The 19,212-nt window shown below is 47.9% G+C and overlaps 2 protein-coding genes across 5 annotated transcripts in view; one reads left to right on the forward strand and one right to left on the reverse strand.

Annotated features, from left to right (window-relative positions):
- Nucleotides 1-328: 328 nt before the first annotated feature.
- Nucleotides 329-10,442, forward strand: NIPAL4 (NIPA like domain containing 4). 3 transcript variants are annotated; one of them, XM_075509564.1, is made up of 8 exons: nucleotides 329-433; nucleotides 2,202-2,450; nucleotides 5,172-5,228; nucleotides 6,294-6,384; nucleotides 7,481-7,641; nucleotides 7,744-8,327; nucleotides 8,774-8,818; nucleotides 9,571-10,442. In XM_075509564.1, the coding sequence occupies exons 1-7, from the start codon at nucleotides 397-399 to the stop codon at nucleotides 8,783-8,785; spliced, it is 1,191 nt and encodes a 396-aa protein (XP_075365679.1). In that variant the 5' UTR covers nucleotides 329-396; the 3' UTR covers nucleotides 8,786-8,818; nucleotides 9,571-10,442. The 3 variants fall into 3 exon arrangements, with proteins under 3 accessions (XP_075365679.1, XP_075365678.1, XP_075365677.1); XM_075509563.1 differs by having other exon boundaries at nucleotides 8,774-10,442; XM_075509562.1 differs by lacking the exons at nucleotides 8,774-8,818; nucleotides 9,571-10,442 and having other exon boundaries at nucleotides 7,744-8,445.
- Nucleotides 10,408-19,212, reverse strand: part of ADAM19 (ADAM metallopeptidase domain 19) — a 37,127-nt gene continuing 28,322 nt past the window's right edge. The window contains exons 17-23 of one of the 2 annotated variants that reach the window (XM_075509561.1): nucleotides 18,839-18,919; nucleotides 17,619-17,727; nucleotides 17,381-17,516; nucleotides 17,086-17,152; nucleotides 16,311-16,526; nucleotides 13,676-13,822; nucleotides 10,408-12,923 (exon numbers count right to left, since the gene is read on the reverse strand). In XM_075509561.1, coding sequence (XP_075365676.1) covers nucleotides 12,852-12,923; nucleotides 13,676-13,822; nucleotides 16,311-16,526; nucleotides 17,086-17,152; nucleotides 17,381-17,516; nucleotides 17,619-17,727; nucleotides 18,839-18,919 — 828 coding nt within the window. In that variant the 3' untranslated portion in view covers nucleotides 10,408-12,851. Of the gene's footprint in view, nucleotides 12,924-12,994; nucleotides 13,164-13,675; nucleotides 13,823-16,310; nucleotides 16,527-17,085; nucleotides 17,153-17,380; nucleotides 17,517-17,618; nucleotides 17,728-18,838; nucleotides 18,920-19,212 lie in introns of those variants that run through there. The other variant, XM_075509560.1, reaches the window with a different exon arrangement.

A 19,212-nucleotide genomic window follows, 5' to 3' on the forward strand; every position in this document is an offset into this window, starting at 1 on the left:
AACCCACTCCGGAGGAGAAACCCCCGTCTGGGCTGAGCCAGGAGAGCCTCGTCCCGGACCTGTGCAAGGGCTGTTGACCCCACCTGCTGCTGCCACCCTACCCTCCTCCTCTCCCGCTCCAGCCCCGAGCAGGCAGGGGGCACGGGGGGGCTGTGAGCCGGGGCTGGGGCGCAAGGGTTACGCGGGCCGGCGGCTTGCCCAGGGCAGCGTGCGAGGCTTCCGCGGGCAGCTGCTGCCGGCGCCCCGAGCCCAGCGAGGGGCCGGCCCCGTCCCGGAGGAGGAGCCGCCCGGGCGGGTGTGCTGCAGCCCGGCCCGGCCCGGCCCTGCCCAGTCCCGCCGGCAGCGGCTCCTGCCCTCGGCGCCGGGATGCTCTGAGCCGTCCGGGGGAGGAAGGAGATGGAGCCGCTGGAGGCGAACAGCAGCTGCAGCAACGGTGGGTGCACCCCGGCCCGGCCCGGCAGCGCGGGGGGGAGCGGGACAGGCCCCGGGGCTCAGCCCTGCCCGCCCCGCGCCAGCGGCCGCGGCCCCGCGGGGAAGCGGCGGGAGGGTCCCCGGGAGGGGGGCGGCAGCCCTGGTTTCTCGCCGCGGGCCTGAGCCCGCTGCACCCCCCGGCCTTATTCCCCCACCCAGCTTTGGGGCTGTTCCCTGTCACTGCTCTGCTGTTCTGGGCTTGGAGGTTCTTTTCCTTTTTTTTTTTTAAGGTCTGTATAGGAACGGGAAAACTCCCTTTATCCGCAAGCCACACACAGCCCGCTCTGCCCGCAGCATGCGCTGCATCATGAGCCTTACAGCACTTCGAGAGAAGCTAGGATTTTTCTTTTCCCTTTAAAGATTACCTAATCCAGTCGGTAGTCACCCCATCCCACGGCCTTATGCTTGTGCCCAGCAGCACATTGCAGAGACTTTTACCCAGCCGAGGAGGCAAGGTGCCCCCTATTCCCCAGGAAATATTTCCATGGTCAAGGATGTTTTTCCATTAGGAAAAAAACCTAAAGGGAACCTTTGGAAACTCATCTAGAAAGTCACTGGCATTTCTTCCATTAGAAAAAGTTTGGATCCAGTTCAGATCCAAATCCTCAGCCACAGGTGTCAGGGACAGGGCATGCAGCTGCAGAAGATCTAAGCCAGTCTCTTGGTTCAGGAAAAAGGTGGGACCCATGCCCAGGCTGCCAGCAGTACTGTGAGCACTTTAGCCATTGCATACCCCCCCCCCCCCCCCAGAGACAAACACTTGCTCAGTAATTCCTATGTGAGTTCAGACGGAAAATTAAAGTCTGGTACTACAAAGGGACTTTTGTGACGCTCCACCTGGCTGTTCTGTTCCCCAGGGTCACAGTCACGCTGTCTTTACTACACTCAGAGTGAAGATTGCAATAGAAAAATGTGTTGGGTGTGGTAAGAGTGTGAGGGTAGGAAGAAACTCAGCAGTTTTCCTCACCCACACACAGCAACACACCTTGGCTAGAGACACAGGGGTTTAGTGCTTTTGGTGTTAACAGCAGAAAACCGTGCCTGCTTTCAGTCCTTCCAGACTGGCAGGACTTGGTGTGCTTTATGAGCACTCAGGCACTCTGCAAACAGGTAGAATAAAACCATTAAACAGTAGAGGCAACACATAGATGAAACTTTGGTCTGGGACAAGCCTGTTGTTGTCTTAGGAGCAATCCCATGGCACCGCTCAGTACACAGAGCTGGAACAGAAGCACGGTTACAGAGTACTGGCAGCATTCCACATTAAACCTAAAGCTGTAAGCTGCAGTCAGGCTGGCATATGCGAGGATTAGTTGGCTGGAAAACACCAAAGCCTTTGAATCAACGAGGCTGAGTGTTGATAAGGTATAGTTCAAACTCATAACATTGGAGTTTGGTGGAGGGACTCTGGCATAGATATTTGGAAATTCAAATTACATTATTATAGTGGGCCCTGTGGCCTTCCAGTTCAGTGTGTAGACTGGCAGACACATTCAGTGTCAACAAGCTGCTTGAACTGCACACCATAAATCTGTCACTCAACACCTTGCCATTTCTACGTGCAAGTAAAGAGGTGTCCTGAGTTTTTGAGAGCTGGTGGGTATGTGCTGTTAGGGTGACAGCACAGGTGGCTGTTCAGAGGGACATCTGAATGAGTCCAAAGGCCAGTAGAGGCACTGTTGACAGTCATATCAGTAATTTGCTGGTTTATCTCCACAATGGTCTCACAGGTTCTTTGGTCACCCTTTCGTGCCTCTCCCACCGGGTCGTGTGCCGAGTCATCAGCGATGCCACCCCAGCTGACCCTGTTCAGGACAATCGGACTTTGGGTAACTTCTGGATAACTCAGCTGGAAAGCAGTTATGGATTCTACATTGGCCTGGGCTTGGCTGTCTTCTCCAGCTTCCTCATCGGAAGCAGCGTCATCCTCAAGAAGAAGGGGCTGCTACGGCTGGTGGAGAAGGGAGGCACCAGGGCAGGTAAGGCTTTGGGGGGGGGCCGGAGGGGGTCCACCTGTTCCCAGAACCACACTCATCATCCCAACTCCAGCACTCAAAAGGCAAGGGAACACCTCTGGGCACACATCAGCCTTCCATCGGCAATGTAAAGAAGACCTTTTGCAGATGCGTTTTTGTGTGCTAGAGCTGAGGAGCTAATTTACAGAGCCCAGCATTGGAAGGGCTCAGCTAAAAGCAGCATTCCCCTGCCTCACACTGCAAATAGCAAGTTACCTGCGCTGTGTGATCAGATGTGCACCCACCGGAAGAACAACACGTGCCCATCACAGCTCTTACATGGGAAAGTGTGAGGCCAGGAGGAAGCAGAGTGTTGAAAGCTCCTTGAAATGGGCCCCTTTCCATAACAGTGCAAGTCATCACTGTGCCACAGACCAGAGCAGAACAGCACAGCTCCATCGCCCCACTCTTGCTCTTATTGATGCACTAAGCAGCTTTGCCACCAAGTGGCACTGAGACAAGGATACGGCCTCATGTGTTTTAATTGCATTAGCAAGAGCCATTTATTAATGCAGGACTGCACACCTGCACTCTGCGTGAACTCTGCTTGCGGTTTTCAGAAAGGATACTTCTGAGGTACGTTGCTCAACAACTTGTAGATAACTTTCCCTAGCACCAAGCTCTTAGGGTGAAGCATGTGTTTATGTGCACGTATGTATGGATGGGAAGTGGTGGAGGAGCACTGCCTACAGCGGAATTGCACTGTGGAATTGGACACATCCCATCGGCATTGCAAACATGCGCTCTAGCAGCAGCGTAAGTGCTACCTTGCAACTGACCTACTTGCATAACTACAAAACAAAATAATGATAATTAAAATACTACTGCTTCCCAGTTCTGGCCTAGGAACAATTCTTAAATCATTTTACAAAGGAGTAAATATCCCCCCACACACAGGGACACAGAGGCATGAAATGATGAAGTGACTGGCCAGAGTCAACCAGCAAAGCTACCGACAGCACCTGAGCTGCAGGCCAGTCTCGAGTCCATCTCCATCCTCCGCCATTAGGCTGGCCACATGCAACTGCTGAACTCAGATGGGTTTGCTTTTTGGCGTTCTATTTGCACAATGAGATATCGGTACTGTTTCAACTGTAGATGTGTCTTTCCTCCTTCCCTCCATGAACTCCTCCCACAACTGAGCCAAGTGAGTAAAACAAGAGCAAACCCCTCCCTATTTTTCAGGATGTTGAACCAGAATTTAGAGATTAATGACAGAAAACTGCAGCTGGCAAAAAGAGTTCTTGAGAAAAAACCCAACCAAGCAAAAAAAAAAAAACCACAACCCCAAGTAAACCAGCAATTTCTAAGGAATACCAAAGCATAACATTTGAACTTCAGCATTTGTGAACTTGTTGAGGAACCAGAAGAGGCTGAATTCTAGCAAAAGATTTTTCCACATGTCCTGAACTCTTCCTGCCCACCTCTTCATTCCCCCTTTCCCTATCTCACCCTTTAATCTCTCAGTCCTAGTGTTTTACCCCTGCTATCTGAGCACATCGCTTTTTTCCAAGGCAGGTCAAACACTGCTATTACTGACAGCTCCGGTCAAGTCAGACTTACCAAAAACATGGGCTCGCTCTGACCCAGCAAAATCAGGGTTCACAGTGTCAGCAGGCTCAAGCTCTTTATGTCTAACAGCTTGTGGGTTACGACCAGAGCTGGATTAGTTCCCAACACAGTGTGTCCATTCTTCCTCATTTATATGCACATTTTCTTTTATTTAGTTGTTCCAACACCAGGAATCATTTTTCATCAGAAATGCTCAGTCACGTAATGACTGTTCCACACAGTTAACATTAGGATTTCTGGCAGTTCAGGCTGAGGCCCTATGATACAAAGCAGTGTACAAAAGGAGCAGATAGCTTCTGGGACATGACGCAGGGAACCTTTACCATGACTGTAGAGCAACACAAACTATGGCACCATGTGCCCGCACAGAGCAACTGAATTTTTTCCCCTTCTTCATCCTTCATAGCTATAACCCCTCCTTGAGCTGGGTTTGGAAAAACTCATTGCCTTACTTTAGTGCCCATGCACAAGACTCAACAGTGAGCCGGTGCGATGCGAGGCGAAGCACAGGCTCCCTGCGGGCAGGATGCGGGCTGGCCGTGTCCCAGGGAGCAGCAGCCTTTGGGTGGGGGGCACCCAGCACAGACCATCCCCTGCCATCCTTCATCCCTCTGCTCCAGGAGCACCCCACAGGGAACAGAGAAGTGGAACATGCAAGATGAGACATGATGAGTCCATGGGAGCTCAGCTGGGGTGTTTATTGCTGGGTTTGGGGGCAGATGCACCCTGATGAACCAGCGAGGATGACCACAGCTCCCAGGGCTGAAGGGCAGCCCCAAGCTCCATGCTGCAGCAGGGCAGGCTGCACCCCAGGCCAATAACCTCTGTGGCTTTGGGCCAATGGGTGCCATTCCCTTGCCACCCAGGATTAAACCACTGCTTTTATTGTATTTGCACTGTCCAGCCCTAAGCACCAGCTTCCCCTAATTTCCCCTTGACTCAACATAATTTCCACATAGGATGGCATGTCTGCATATTCTGTCCTTCCAGGACATTTTCTTTGTCACACTCTTCCCCTTGCAATTTATCCCTCTCCAAAGGGAAGTTTCTCATCTCTTGCTCTGAAAAACACGGTTGTTAACTGCTGCATACCTGTGTGCTTTGCTTCCCCAGGAGATGGAGGCCATGGCTACCTAAAGGACTGGCTCTGGTGGGCTGGCTTGTTAACCAGTAAGTACAAGCTGTTTCCCTGGGTTTGCAGCTTTTCCAGGATCTGTCCCTGTGAATCAGGTGTGGAACAAGCCCAGCACCTGGTGGCTTAAAGCCTTTTTTCTGGGGAGTTCCCCTATCCTCAGCAGAGGTACCTCAAGGAGAGCAGAGGCAGTGAGCCACACAGGATCTCCCTCACCATCCTCCTGCAGGGCTGGTAGGACTTGCTAGCTCAGTTTTACCTAATCAAAAGCATGAAAAGCCAGGTTTTATTAAGGCAGCTGGCTGGTCTGCCTGTGTACCGGGCACAGAGCAAACAGCCTCCCATGTTGTGCCTGGGGGCTCCAGGAAAGGTTACTGCTGCAGCACAAGGGAGATAAGGAGGTGTCGGCAGCAGCTCCTTTTTTGACCAGAACTTGTTTTCCCTTAGAGCAAGCCTTAAACTCTTTTTTTCATGCTGCAACATTACAGTATCTTCTCAAATTGGACTCATAGCTGTGCGGAGAGCAGCAGATTTCACAAGAGGGTTTTTCAGAGCAGTCTTTCCTGGCTCTCACTGCTGCAGCAGCAGCAGCTCAAGGTGCCCTCACCTTGCTCTACCCTTGCAGCTCCTGCTGCACAACCACCGTAGCACAACCCACAAGCAAGCACACGGTACTCACTGCTTAGAGGAGAAGGACAGCTCAGCCAGAGGGTCACACCACAGCCCCAAAGAGACACTTCGTAGGTGAGGAGCAGCCTCCCAGCACTGGGGCTCTCACAACTGCCCACCCCCTCGTTAATTGCCCAGACAGACTGCAGCTGGCTGGGCTGGGGGGTTAATGAGTTAAGAAGGGTCAGCATGGCCAAGCCCTGGCACCCCAGCCCTTCTCGGTGTGGGTGCAGGGCTCCAGGGATGCCGCTGCTTGCGTTACTGTGTAATAGAGAGATCTTCACCTGCTATTTGGCCCTGTTTAGAAGCAGGATGAAACTCCCGTAATAAAACCCACTCTCCAACTGACATCTTACTAGTTTGCATGCCCACGTGAGAAAACACAAAAAGTATACTGTAACTCACTGGTATTTATTTTTCTTGTGTTTGTTTAGTGGGTGGAGGGGAAGCTGCCAACTTTGCCGCCTATGCCTTTGCTCCTGCGACTATTGTCACGCCTCTGGGGGCTCTGAGCGTGCTCGTAAGGTGATTTATGTGTCCACAGTTTGCAATTTGCCTTCTTTTATTTGCCTGCTTGTCTTGTAAGATAGAAAGACTTGAAGTGATGCTAATGTGATTTGTTCTGCCGAAAGGAAAAAATGTCTCAGTGTTTTCTAAAAAACGCTCCAACAGTTGTTGTCCTTTTGGGGCGACATTTGGAAACCACTGAATTAAGTAGCATGCCCTTCTGGAAATGCTGCATGTGGATACCCACTTCAGGTTAAATTATTGCAAATATCAGTGTTCCTTCCTTCCTTGTTCCAGCTCTTTAGCCAATTCAAGGTTGGGGTTTTTTGGCTTGGTTTGGTTTTGTAGTGAACAGTACTAAAAATTTAAAAGAGTCAAAAATACCAGGCTCGTTTTTAAACTGTCTTTCATTTGCCTTTCATTTTCTAGGCTTTTAGGGTGCTCTGATGTTGTGCTTTTATACTTTTGTCTGTTGCCAAAGGCCTGAAACTCTATTTTATTTTTTTTATTTTTAAAAAGGAGATTCATATCAAAATACATGACTCCAGGTACTGAAGGACTGTTATTGTGAAATGCATAAGCAAACTGAGAGTTGGGACTGCTCTGGTGTCTTGCCCCAGATTTTTATGGACAACAACTAGGTATTTTTGCAGGTACATCTATAGCCCCAGTACCTTCAGCGTTTCTCTGGGGCATAATAGTTCCGATGAGTCAGTTAAAATTAATGTAACTCTTTTGTTGTTAGGTTGAGGGTTTTTTCCCTGTTACACTGGTCCTTGAAGTCATTTCCTTGGGCACTAAAGGCTTCATAATGCCCAACAGCTCATGAGTGAATCTGGAGAGCTTGAAAATATATCTGAAGATGTGCTAACACATTCAGCATTTTTTCACCTTGCTGATACTTGCGCTGTGACCTACAGACCACACCTGCATCTCTGCAGGTTCAGCTGTCAGTAGATGCAATGTGATTGTGTATTAACACACGGGAATCCAACAAATTTACTCCAAATTTGTGTCCTTGTATCACATGAAGACGTTTTTTACCTTATGTTAGCTGCTATTCCTTCTTTAAAGGACTTTAAAGCACCAGCTGACGTTTTTCTGTCCTGTGCAGTGCCATCCTGTCTTCGTATTTGCTTGGAGAACGGCTCAACCTGCTGGGAAAGCTGGGCTGCATGCTGAGCCTTGTGGGCAGCACCGTGATGGTGATACATGCCCCAGAGGACGAGGAGGTCACCACTCTGGACGAAATGTCTTCTAAGCTGAAAGAGCCAGGTACACAGGAGGTCATGTTTTCTCTCTTGGGACTGAGCAGTGTGTATTGCTCTGTCCCCCATCCCTGCCGCTCAGTTTTGAGTTATTTCTCTCCCTCTTCAGGTTTTCTCACTTATGCTGCGATCCTCTTGGCTGTCTGCTTCCTCCTGATCTTCTACCTCGCACCCCGCTATGGCCAGAGCAACATCCTCATCTACCTCACCATCTGCTCCGTTATCGGTGCCTTCTCCGTGTCCTCAGTCAAGGGCCTGGGTATTGCCATCAAGGGCTTCTTTGCTGGCCAGCCTGTGCTGCAGGACCCGTTGACATGGATCCTAGTCATCACGCTGGTGGCATCCATCACTACACAAATTAACTACCTCAATAAGTCTCTAGACATTTTCAACACCTCTTTGGTGTTTCCCATCTACTATGTGCTGTTCACCACCATCGTCATCGCAACTTCCATCATCCTCTTTAAGGAGTGGGTCACCATGACTGTAGTGGACATCATTGGGACAGTTTGCGGCTTCCTCACCATCATTTTGGGGGTGTTTTTACTCCATGCCTTCAAAGACATGGACGTCAGTTTAGGGAATCTACCACAAGTCCTCCAGAATGGAGAGCAAGCGCCAGTCACCCGAGACGACAAGAACATCCTGATAGAGGTGGACAACTCCAGCATCGCCCCAGAGGATAAACCTAAAGTATTCATGATCTACACCTAGCACGTTATATGCGAGGGTCTGGAGGTTGGGTGAATGGGTTGATGTCAACATGCCAGATGCTAGTGAGCAATTTAAAAAAGGAAAAACAGAAAATAAAACCAACACTGTCTTATCCAAAGCTTGGTAGAGTCAAGCCAAGCCTTCCTCTGGGCTTTTGGATTGGATCTTTCTCACAGTGTGGCACCAAGGGGTATGTTTAATCCTCAGTGGGCTTTAATACCTGCAGCCACTGAAAATGAAAATCCTCTTGAAATGTGATGCTCCTGGGACAAAGCTCCTCTCTCAGGTCCCTTCCCATCCCTTATTCTTGGCAGGGCTGATGTTTATTCTTGCACTCCTTCCCCTGGCTGGCTATTGATGTATTTATTTCCAGGCCCTGATTGAGTCATTGATTCGTGTTTTTGTCTTTTTTTTTTCCTTTCTAGACGCTTGCATGAACGCTAAAATACACATCAGTATCTCAAACGGAGGTGAGAGACCGGGACTGAATGGTGTACGCCTGCTATTCAGACTCTGCTCATCCATGTTAAATTACTTGCTTGGCAAATACGGGACAAGAATGTTGGTGAATATGGGCAATACGTGGCGAATTTTGGAACAGGCACTCATTTAGGCTCAGTGGCAGGACCCAAGCCATAAAGTGTTCTTACAGGACCATGGCAGGGAAATCTTTTTCAGCTTTTGTTTTTTGTGAGGTGCAGGAGTTTCCCTGCAGCACAGTGTTAATTTGGTTTATGTGGGTTTTTGTTTGTTTGGGTTTTTCCCTTAGCAGCTATGGTGCCCAGGCCATGTTGATGTGGTTGGTGAAGCCGCTGGGCCTGATCCAGACCTCACCCGAGCAAGGGGCAGCCCCCGCTCAGGCTGGGACGCTCTGGCAGGGTAAACCCTGTGTCAGCAGAAACACCCCCACCATCTGCAAGACTTTTTGAGGTCTGTGAAAATCTTTTCAGCCTGAAAGAGTGAGTGGTTGTAAATTTTAAGGGTTTTTTTTTCTTAGCAAATGTCTTTACCTTGGAAAGCCCCCCAACTCTTTGAACCCCGTGACCTGTCCTGCTAGCATTTAAGCCCAAAAGCTTTTTTGTTGTTGTTGTTGTTTAGAGGGAGGTATGAGCTGCATGTTAAAAGCCAAACAGGCGTAAGTGGGTGATGCTCTGCAGAGCTGTAGGGGTGCAGGTTATCCCAGAGCGGTCCCGTTCACCCCTCTCCATCTCTCTCAGCATAGTATGGATGTTACCTGGACTCTTGCTCATGGCTCACCTTCAAAACCCCCTTGGATTTGTATCAGTGGTGAGGATGAAGGGATGAGAGAAATAACATTTTGAGCTGGAAGGTGAAGAAGGAAGGAATTATCGCAGTTAAAAGTTTCTCCTATCTTGCTGCTGGGTCTTATAGCACAGGGAGACTGGAGCCCATTTGCTCACAGCAAATCCCAAACAGGGAGCAGCGAAGCCTGAGCCAGCTTTACCAAGCTGGCTCGGTCCGGAGGCAGCTCTGGCTGGGTTACCCTGGACCACGGCACACACTGATGCTCTCTGAGATGCTGACCTGGTTTTACCTGGGTCTGAGCGTCGCTGAGCAAATGCAACTTGGGGCTAGGGGGAGAGGAATATGCAATCTCTTATTTTACTAACATTTCAGTACTTTTTTCTGGAATGTGGAAAGGGAAATAAAGGCTTTTTCTAAAAAAAAAAAACCCTTGCAGGTGGATCTGAAAGTTTTTAATGATTTCTCTGATCTTATTGGTGTATCCCTAAAGGATAAACAGGCTGAAAGCCGAGTACAGCAGAAAGAGCATCTGAGGCAGAGAGTAAAACAGCAGCGACCTCCTTTGGTAGCAGAAAATAATCCAAGTAGTTCATTCTAGCTTTGTTTTTGGCATCCTAATTGGTGTAACACTTTATGCATTTTATTTTAGAAATAGCTTGTAAACGGGGCTTAACCTTCTCACTGCCTAGAACTGCATTTCATAAAAGCCATTCCTCCAGCTATCCTGCCATCTCTGGACAAATGCCACATATAAAATGAAGATTTGAACCAAGGTAACTAAATAGCACACAGTGACAGAATATTTGTTAATGACAACTGACAAATTTATTAAAACTAGGCAAAAGGCACAATGAATTGCATTCTTCAAGTATTTGCATAGAGGCACAGAGAGCATTATTGTAAACCATTAATATGTGGACACAGGAGAAAGTAAGATGTATTTTGGTATATGTTCTCCCAAATAACATTATCTTTCAAAAAAATCAGGTTTTACCATCTTTTACTCCTCCTGCAGTTCCCCTATTTTCATTCACTCAACTTGCACACTTATGAAAATTTAAAAGGACTTACTTAAAACTACCTTTTGGAGACTTTGTGATATCCCAGCAATAAAGTTTTCCATTAGGGTTTGGGCACGTCCAGTTGTTCTCTGAGCTTTGTGTGTCTGGGGGGCATTTTTTAAAAGCTTGATCCCATGCTCACATGAAATGCAGTGAAAATATTCTTAGTGCTTTTTGATGGCCATTTGATAAAGATCAGGGGTTGTAGCAGAAGTACACTTCTGTCTTCAGTGAGGGCTCAGAGATAAGATCAAGTTCTTACGGTTGAGTCTGTACTACTCCAGTGTATGTACAGTATGTGCCCAGCTCACTGCTCCACCTGTGAGCAGTAAAGCATGCCACTACATAGGTACATTAGCTGCACCCCAAGAGAGAACAGATTTGGGGGTTGTTTGAATATAGGTTGTTGATATGTAATATAATCCAACTATAGAAAAAGACATATAAAGATTAGAAAGCTGATGTCTTTCACTTGCCATCCCTTATTTCAGAGAGAAGTATTTTAGGTTGGTTTGTTTTCCAGGCGTATAGAAGGTAAGAAAAGGTCCAAAATGATCAAGATAAGGAATAATCAATCAGAAATTCAAGACACACCCTGTGTACTGTTTCCTTGTGGAGAAAGAGGTAGTAAAGTTGCAAAAGCTAGTGTGGTTTAAGTCATCCTGCAGATACACTGCTACATATAACTACGAATTTAATGAGTGCTCAGGGTTTATCTGTTTTTTTTTCAATCAGTAGAGCTTAGGGAAAGAGAACCATCAGACAAGACTTTTTTCTTTATGCCAATAATACAATTTCTCACACATGCAGCAGCAATCACACTGTTTGAGGATTTGTCCATAATAAATCAGACACAATAGAACTGTTGTAACTATAGCTCCAGAATTCCCTGTGTTCTCCTAGGAAATCATTTAAAGGAAAAAAAAAAAAAGAAAAAAATTTGGCATAACAAAAGGTCTTAATTTAAAATCCTGAGAAAAAACATACAAAAGCCCAAACTATTAGGAAAAAAACCCCAAATTCACTAAGGGAGGGTCCTCAGGGTCAGAACCATCAGCTGCTTAAAGTGCACACAGACAGCTCTCTCCATCCACATCCTGGAGAAAAAATGTGGAGTAAATGAGCTGCCCTACAAAAGCACCATGTGTCATATTAATATTTCTGCTATTTTACCACCTGGGCAATTTTAAGGTAGGTTTCTCACTGGTATGGGGAACAGACAGCCCATGATGAATTACTGCTCAGCACAGACTGAAGCCTGAGGAGACACGTGCAAAAGTGTCCACTGATTATCCACAGTACCGTATGCTGGAGAGGAGATTTCAGCATTGGCTTTTGCTGAGCTTCCTTCTGGCCATTCGCTCTGTTTTCTTGGCCAGAGTTTCCCTGTCGTACCTTGACTGCGTCCCAATGACACGGATGAGAGTGCACGGGCCGCGCTGGGGTTGCTGTGGGGTCTTACAGCACTGAGGCAAGACAAGTGAGTGCTGGAGGACAGACGGGTTGCAACGCTCTTGCTGAAGACGGTTATATGGGGACAATAATTAATCTGCTATGTTGAAGCTAATCAAAATCCATGGTGACCCACAAATTATTTTAACCAGGAATATTTCCATAGTTTGCTCCCTGTTGTGGCCCCACTTGCCACCCACTGTAAACTGAGAATAAGCTGAGGAAAGTTATCAGCGGCTGCCTTCTGCTCTCCCAAGAGGCAGCAGTTTACGTATAGCACCAATGTATGCTCCTGCAGCTGCGTGGATGGGCTGAGGAAGCCAGCGGGGCTGGGTCTTACATGAAAGCCCATCAGGGCCAGCACCTGCACTCACAGCTTGTTCTCCCTGGTAACACTTAAATAACTGATTAAAAACACGTGAAGCCCCCATCACCCCATCCCTGCATTGGATATTGCACAATAATATTTAAATACCGTATAAACAAGTCATCCCTATATGGAAAAGGCTATCAGCAGAGAGGGTTGAGTTCAGCTTGGCAAGTAACGGTGCAGTTCACGGGGGCACTCCTGCCAAGCCTGTCTGCAGCTTGTTGAGTCACACAGGAAACAAGTGAGGCTAGAGGAGAGGAACCGAGACACTGTCTGTGGCTGTGAATGGTTTTTTGGGTGATGAAGGCCATCCAGTCCCCTGTGAAGGTCAGAGCCAACCAGGAACAGACTGCTTCATGAGTGCCCACGGGAGCCCGGCTGTCCCACTTTCAAGACGTTCACTGCTCCAGCCGCCCCGACAGCATTCTGGGTGAGATGGAAAATGGAGAAAAGAGGGGTGAGCACTGATGAAAGAGCAAACGCTGCCCTCTCCCTCTCCTGGAGCTGATGTTATAGCAGGCCAGGGGAAGCCTGTCTCTGTTCACGTGCATTTACAGCCTAATGCAGCACGTGGGAAACTCTCCCACCAGGATCACAATGAAGTTCATGCAGTTTTTTCCATTTTTCACAGCTGGTCTCAAGTATGTTGTCGGCTGGAGACAACACCTGTGGCGTGTGGACTGGAGATACTTGTGTTAAGGGGTCCAGCTTGCAGGGAGCTGAACTCAGCGACTTAAAGTCCCTTACTAACGGTCCTTCTTAAGGACAATTTTGGGAAACAATCCCTGCAGAGAAAGCATCTCCTTAGCCATGACTAGAGAGGGTTTCTGTTCCTTACTGTGGTCCTCAAGTCTTGTGTGGACCTTCCTGTTTTGCTGCTCTTCACTACTGGGTCACACACGCCCTCATTGCTCAGCCCCATTCACACAAATGTTTTATCTGAGGAAGTGCTCAGGGATGTGGAGGCCTGAATTAACTGCTTTGCTTAACAAGGAACAGGTAAAAAAAGGCCCCTCCAATAAAGGCAACCAACCCAACAGCCGTTTCGTTTCCACCCACCCAGGCTGTGCATGAAGGTGTTTGCAGTATGACGGCAAGGTTACTCCCTTCAGAGCAGTTTTATTCCCCGGTAATGGGGGGACACTGCTGTGCTTCCCGTCGCCGTGCTCAGTGCCTACCTCTGCCGCAGGCTGGAGTCGTCCTGGGTTTCTGGTGTGCGCCGGAGGCAGCGAGATGGCAGGGCTGTTCCCCGGCCAGGCTCTGGGTCTGGCTGGGACGGGATTAGCCGGCAAAGCTCTTTGGGGTGGCCGGGGCCTAGAAATATCCTACACAAGAAAGAAAGTGTTGAATTCTCAGCCTGGAGAGATGCCCAGTGTGAAAACAGAGATAATATTTTTAATTTTTTGTAAGTTTGAGACAGCAGATTGGGTATGCGGCTACACGCCTCAAGGTCTCTGCTTTGGAGTTAGCCCCGGGGATATTACAATCTAATGGCTGCATGATGCAAACCAGGAGAAACCTTATAGACTGGGCAGGAGTCCCCATCACAACTCAGCCTGCAGCATCCCTGCCTGAGACCAAGGACTGAAGGGACACAGGTAAAACCATGCTTGCAAAGAGCTCTCCCTCTCTGAAGCAAGGAGGAAGCGCAGGTGGCTGCTGCTATGGCTTATCGTATTATGCAGGTGATCAGTGGTTTTCAACAGGTAGAGTTTTTCACTTATCAAGTTTCATGAAGACCAGATGGCCTTAGGCTGCTGGGCAGCTGGCTTCAAACCGAGGACAACCGAACAGGGTAACAGGGTTGCCTTGCTCTGCCTCCTAAAAGGAGCTGCGGGCTGAAAGCACGTCGTATTCTGGCTACTAGAGGATCCAGAAGTTTTAAGCCGTGAATTTCCCAAATAATAGGGAAGCTATGTTCCAGAGCCTTTTAATTAGCCACGTTATTGATGCACTTAAGGTTGGAAGCAAGTTTCACACGTACACACGCACTACATGATTGTCCATACAATGCCTGTAAACCCTATATACATGTATATATGTGTGCCCATACAAACACACGCAGCCCTGCACCCACCTACAATCAGTTGACTTTGTTTGTGCACACAGCTGTCCCTAATAAGATACTCAGAGCATTATATTTTCCATTCGTCTAATGAATTTCAGTGTAAAGCATGCCCCTGGGGAGAAGTTACCCACACAAGAACTAACTGCCTGTTGTTGCTTAGTCTCTGTGCTAAGTCGCTGGCTTACAGGTATTGATTTAATAAACACAGCTGCACTCACAACTTGGAGGGCACCCAAAAACCCTGCAGTCTCCTTAGACTATGCATAAATGCGATGCTTGACAGCTGCATCAGCCGATGCTTGGGGATCTATTGCTCTCCAAGGACCTTGCCCTGTGACTGCAGGAAGGACAAGGCAGACTAAATCCCACCGACCGCCGGGTCCAAAGAGCTCCTATAGGAATAGCAAGAGAGCAAATCTGGCAGATACCGTAAACGTCTAGGAAGGACACTGACACTAGCAAACAGTGAAATTACTTATTTCCCCTGTACCTTCTACATCTTGTGGCTCTCCTCCAACCCAGAAATGGCAAGGTTTCTTTTGGAAATCCTAGGAAAAGTGTTCCATCTAGTAGGTCCTACTGAGATAAAGAGACTGGATGTGTTGGGGGGGGGGGAACACAATGGCGATTGTGGGGAACTTGTCAACAACCAGCTGGGAAGGATACCTATTCCTTATTGACTACAGTCAGCTTCCTGCTTTTGTTTTAGTTTTCTTTCCTGCTGAAGTGCCGGCTGTTCACAGGAACAATGGAGCTAGAAACAAATCCCATTCACTAAAATATTTTGGGGTTGTTTTCCTTTATATCCTTCAGAGAGAGACTGCCTGGGAGCCAGCCTCCTGCTATTCCCTGTAACTGAGCCCTTTGCTTCTTTGCTAGCCCTAACCTAATAGAGCTAGTAGGGAAGTATTTTGGTAAAATGAGTTTAAGTCACTCGGAGTGATTTGCCATCTTTTCCATAAGAATGTGGGGTCTGTACTAAGCGTAGAACAAAACTGCCAGCAAAAGAAGTAAATCAATACCCTTTCCTTATAACCCTCAAAATAACCTCATGGCTAGGATGCTCACGTAAGATAGGGTCAGTCTGGGTCAGTCTAATGTTTCCTATCACATAAGATAGGATCAGTCTAATGTTTCCTATGCAACATGCTAAAGGTCCCATTTCTGCTCCACATCAAAATTTGTCTGAGGCTCCCGAGGCTTTAGTCCAGGAATGGCCAAATGCAAGATACCTGGGGGATCATCCCAAGGAATGGAGATCCTGTACGCAGTACTGAACCTCAGACTTATCACTGACTGGTAATCTCAGAAGGGCTTGTTTCCAGGAGATAAAATACATGCAAATGGTAAGAGGAGCTATGCTAGGTTTGCTTAGGGAAAAATCTGTACAGTCCTTTCATTCCTGGCAAATTACCTATTTGATTTGCAGCTAAAAAACGTTTAGATGACCTTGGTAAAGTGAATGCTGCTTTGTGATCCAAGCTACCTGACTTCAGGTCCAGGTCAGAGGTATTGGGGGACCTGAATTAAGAGTAATTGTGCATGCTAGCGTCCAGCACGGTCGCTGTCAGCTACGCCACAAAGCAAGGAGGACCACCGGTAATTGTCCTGTGGCGAGATGGAGCACGCACCGGTGAACACGGTAACTCCTACACCCCCACCAGGGTTAGAGAGGCTTCACCAGCCTCACTCAGAACAAACCTCCCATCAAACCACATCTGCAGGACAGCGGCGCGACTCCGTACCTGAGAGACGGGGGGCTTGGGAGCAGGAGGCGCTGGCCTGCTGGGGGGTGTCCGCCGGGCAACGTCCTTTGCAGGTGCCGGCTGCGCTGGCCCGGTGGGCTGCCCCACGCCGCAGCTGTAGCCAGTGGAGAAGGCAGATGGCTGCTGCGTGTTTATTCGGAGCCCTGGAGCTTGCTGGGGAGGAGGTTTCGATGGGATTTCAGGGAAGCCAATCACCTGTGCAGAAGATCCACAAGTCCCAGGAGTTAGGTACTTCCACTTCAAACCACCTTTTTACTCTCTACTATGCTTTTGAGGATCTGCATGAGGTCTTTGAGCCACACAGTAGAAAATATTGCCTGCAACACCGGTATGTGTTGTATATGTCTAGTAGGTGTTGATTAGACAGACTGGGACAATTTGGGATCGTGAGGCAGAAATGGGAATCAAGAGAACAGAGTAACTCAGGCATTACTGTTATAAGTGAAGCTTGCAAATAAACCCAGTGTTTGCGATTTCTACAGTTTTGGGAGGGGGATGTGACAGAAGAGGATCTATCACGAGAGACAAGCGGCCACACAGGCCTGGTCAAACCCCAGCTCCTGCCTTTAAGGAAATGGCTAGAAATAGGTGCTACATTCAGCTCCCACTGACTTTCGGCCATGCGGGACGTCTGTCTGTTTTTCCCATCCTCTGATAAATCCACTCCCTAATTGCAGTGTGAGAGGGAACCACATCCCACATCTCAGGGCAGCTGCATCTCTCCCCGGGAGGTGGAAGGTGACCTTGCCCCTACCTTCCTCTGCTCCTGGGGGGTTCTCAACTTGAAGGCAGGGTTTGCATGCCCATTTCCAGAGGTGTCACTGACAAGGAGAGAAAGAAAAGAGTGTTATTTCCTTTATACGTTTTCTCCTTTTTCTTTGCTGTATGTTCCGTAATATTTTAACCGAAGTCAAAAAGTGAGAAGCAAATACTGACTATACCAACAAACCGATTTACTTATATTCCTCACAGCCTTTGCAATTTCTCTTCTGTCCTGACACTGAAAGGGAATGGATGCAAGCAGACAAGGCACAGCACTGACAATTTACCTGAACTGCGGGGTCTTCTTTAGAGAACAGATGGCAAATTTATTCCAGCATTTCAGATAATAGAATAAAAACATGATTCCAATGAGAAGGAGAATAGGAGCCAGGATTGCGAGAGTTATCATGACTGCTGAAGGGCCTGAGGGCAAGAAAGTAGAGTTAGTTAAATGGAAAACTCTCTGCTCCCAATCCAACCCAAGTCCTTCTGAAGTGCCACCATAGTAGAGCTGGTCCCACTCACCTTCGGGCATGGGGGGACCACTGTCCAAGCTTCCTCCCCTCCCCTGCTTGTTGCAAAACGGGGGGGCCCACCCCTGGTTGCAGTGGCAGTTCTTATTGTTATTGCAGACCTGGAGCAGGAAGACTCAGAAACTTTAATGCCAGCTCCTAAAGAATCTGGAAGCTAAAAAAAATTAAGCCCTTGCTGGATAAAACACTACAGAAGAAACTCTTATTGGCATAAATACAGAGTTAAGTGCCTGGAAACATTTTCTTTTCAGGGAGTGAAAGTGCCTTTTATTTCCTCAGAAATTCTCTCTTTCTCCAAAAGACAATGGCTCTTCAGCTGAAGTGCCACTAACCTGGATTCAGGAGAAAAGCAGCATTTAGAAATGCCCTTCTCTTGTTCTTATCTCAAACTGAAGGACACGAGTCTTCCATTCCATCCAGTGAAGATTTCTTATTGTTTAGGTTTATTGCTTGACCCATTGCTATTTGTTTTATTGTCTAGGCAGCCCCTGGAGCGGGATCTGATCCCTCTGATTAGGGATGTCCTGTGCTAATTGTAGCGTTTAATTTGATTCTGTGGAATAGCTGGCACTCACTTCCTACAGTTTCGTGGATCATAAGAAATGAAGCTGACTGGGAATGAAAGAGTGGGGTGAGTCCCTCTCCTTGTTAGGTACACCATGGGGCCTCCCCAGCTGCTCAGGGAGGCACACGCTGCTGCATGCTGCTGTATTTATCACTCCTCTCCATTGCCTAACTGGGCCATGGGGATGGAGATACGCTGATGTTTTGTTTCAGAAACATCAGCAAAAGGTATAAAAAATTCTCGCCAGCCTTTTCTTTCCATCCCCCGGGGGCAGAGCAGAGCACAGTTTGGGATAAACTGTTCTAAACATGACTTTTTACTATGTTTTTCCCTCAGTAAGTCTGATTTTTTTTTTATTCAATCTAAACTCAGCCCAGAAGATTTTCCTGTAAGATTACCCCTTCTTGTTTTTCATCCATTGTAATTCATATCCCTCCTGTAGACCTCCTTAAATCCTATGTCAAAGGGACACTCATGGACCAGAAAATACATCAAACGTGAAAGGAATGTGCAAATTAATAATCAAGAAGCAGAAGTGCGGAATGAACCTAAGCGTGGTATCAGAACTGAGCTGAAGAACCATCCACAGATGAATGGCAGCCCATCCTGCTTCAGTCTGAAATGGAGATGAAAAGGAAGACACCTACTCCATGCCCGTGGCACTTCTTGCTACAGCTTTCAGAATCAAAGATGATGGATGTGTTCTGGCAGCGTCCCTCAAAGCAAACCTGTAGAGAAAGGATCCAAAAACTCAGTGTTAGCTCTTTGGGTTATGTACCATATTACTGCCTTGTGTTATTTTGTGACTTGCAGGGTCCCAGACACCTTGACAATACAAGTAATACCCTGGGCAGAACAACAGGCCAAGAAGTTACCCTGGTTCCCAAGCAAACATTTAATTACTCCCCTAAATCCCAGCTAACGCACATCAGAGAGAGGAGTGGGAGCTCAGAAGTTGATAGCTTGGCCATGCCCATGTGGCAAGTCTCTGAAGAAGCTCTCAGATGTCTTGATTTCTAAT

This window comes from Mycteria americana, chromosome 8 (assembly GCF_035582795.1).
Source record: "Mycteria americana isolate JAX WOST 10 ecotype Jacksonville Zoo and Gardens chromosome 8, USCA_MyAme_1.0, whole genome shotgun sequence".
NCBI classification, from domain to species: Eukaryota; Metazoa; Chordata; class Aves; order Ciconiiformes; family Ciconiidae; genus Mycteria; species Mycteria americana.

Excerpts from the sequence above, each read along its gene's own strand:
- NIPAL4 (XM_075509562.1), top strand. The coding sequence starts at position 397 with ATGGAGCCGCTGGAGGCGAACAGCAGCTGCAGCAACG. Across the intron at positions 434-2,201 it reads GAACAGCAGCTGCAGCAACG|GTTCTTTGGTCACCCTTTCG; the intron begins GTGGGTGCACCC and ends ATGGTCTCACAG. Across the intron at positions 5,229-6,293 it reads GTGGGCTGGCTTGTTAACCA|TGGGTGGAGGGGAAGCTGCC; the intron begins GTAAGTACAAGC and ends GTGTTTGTTTAG.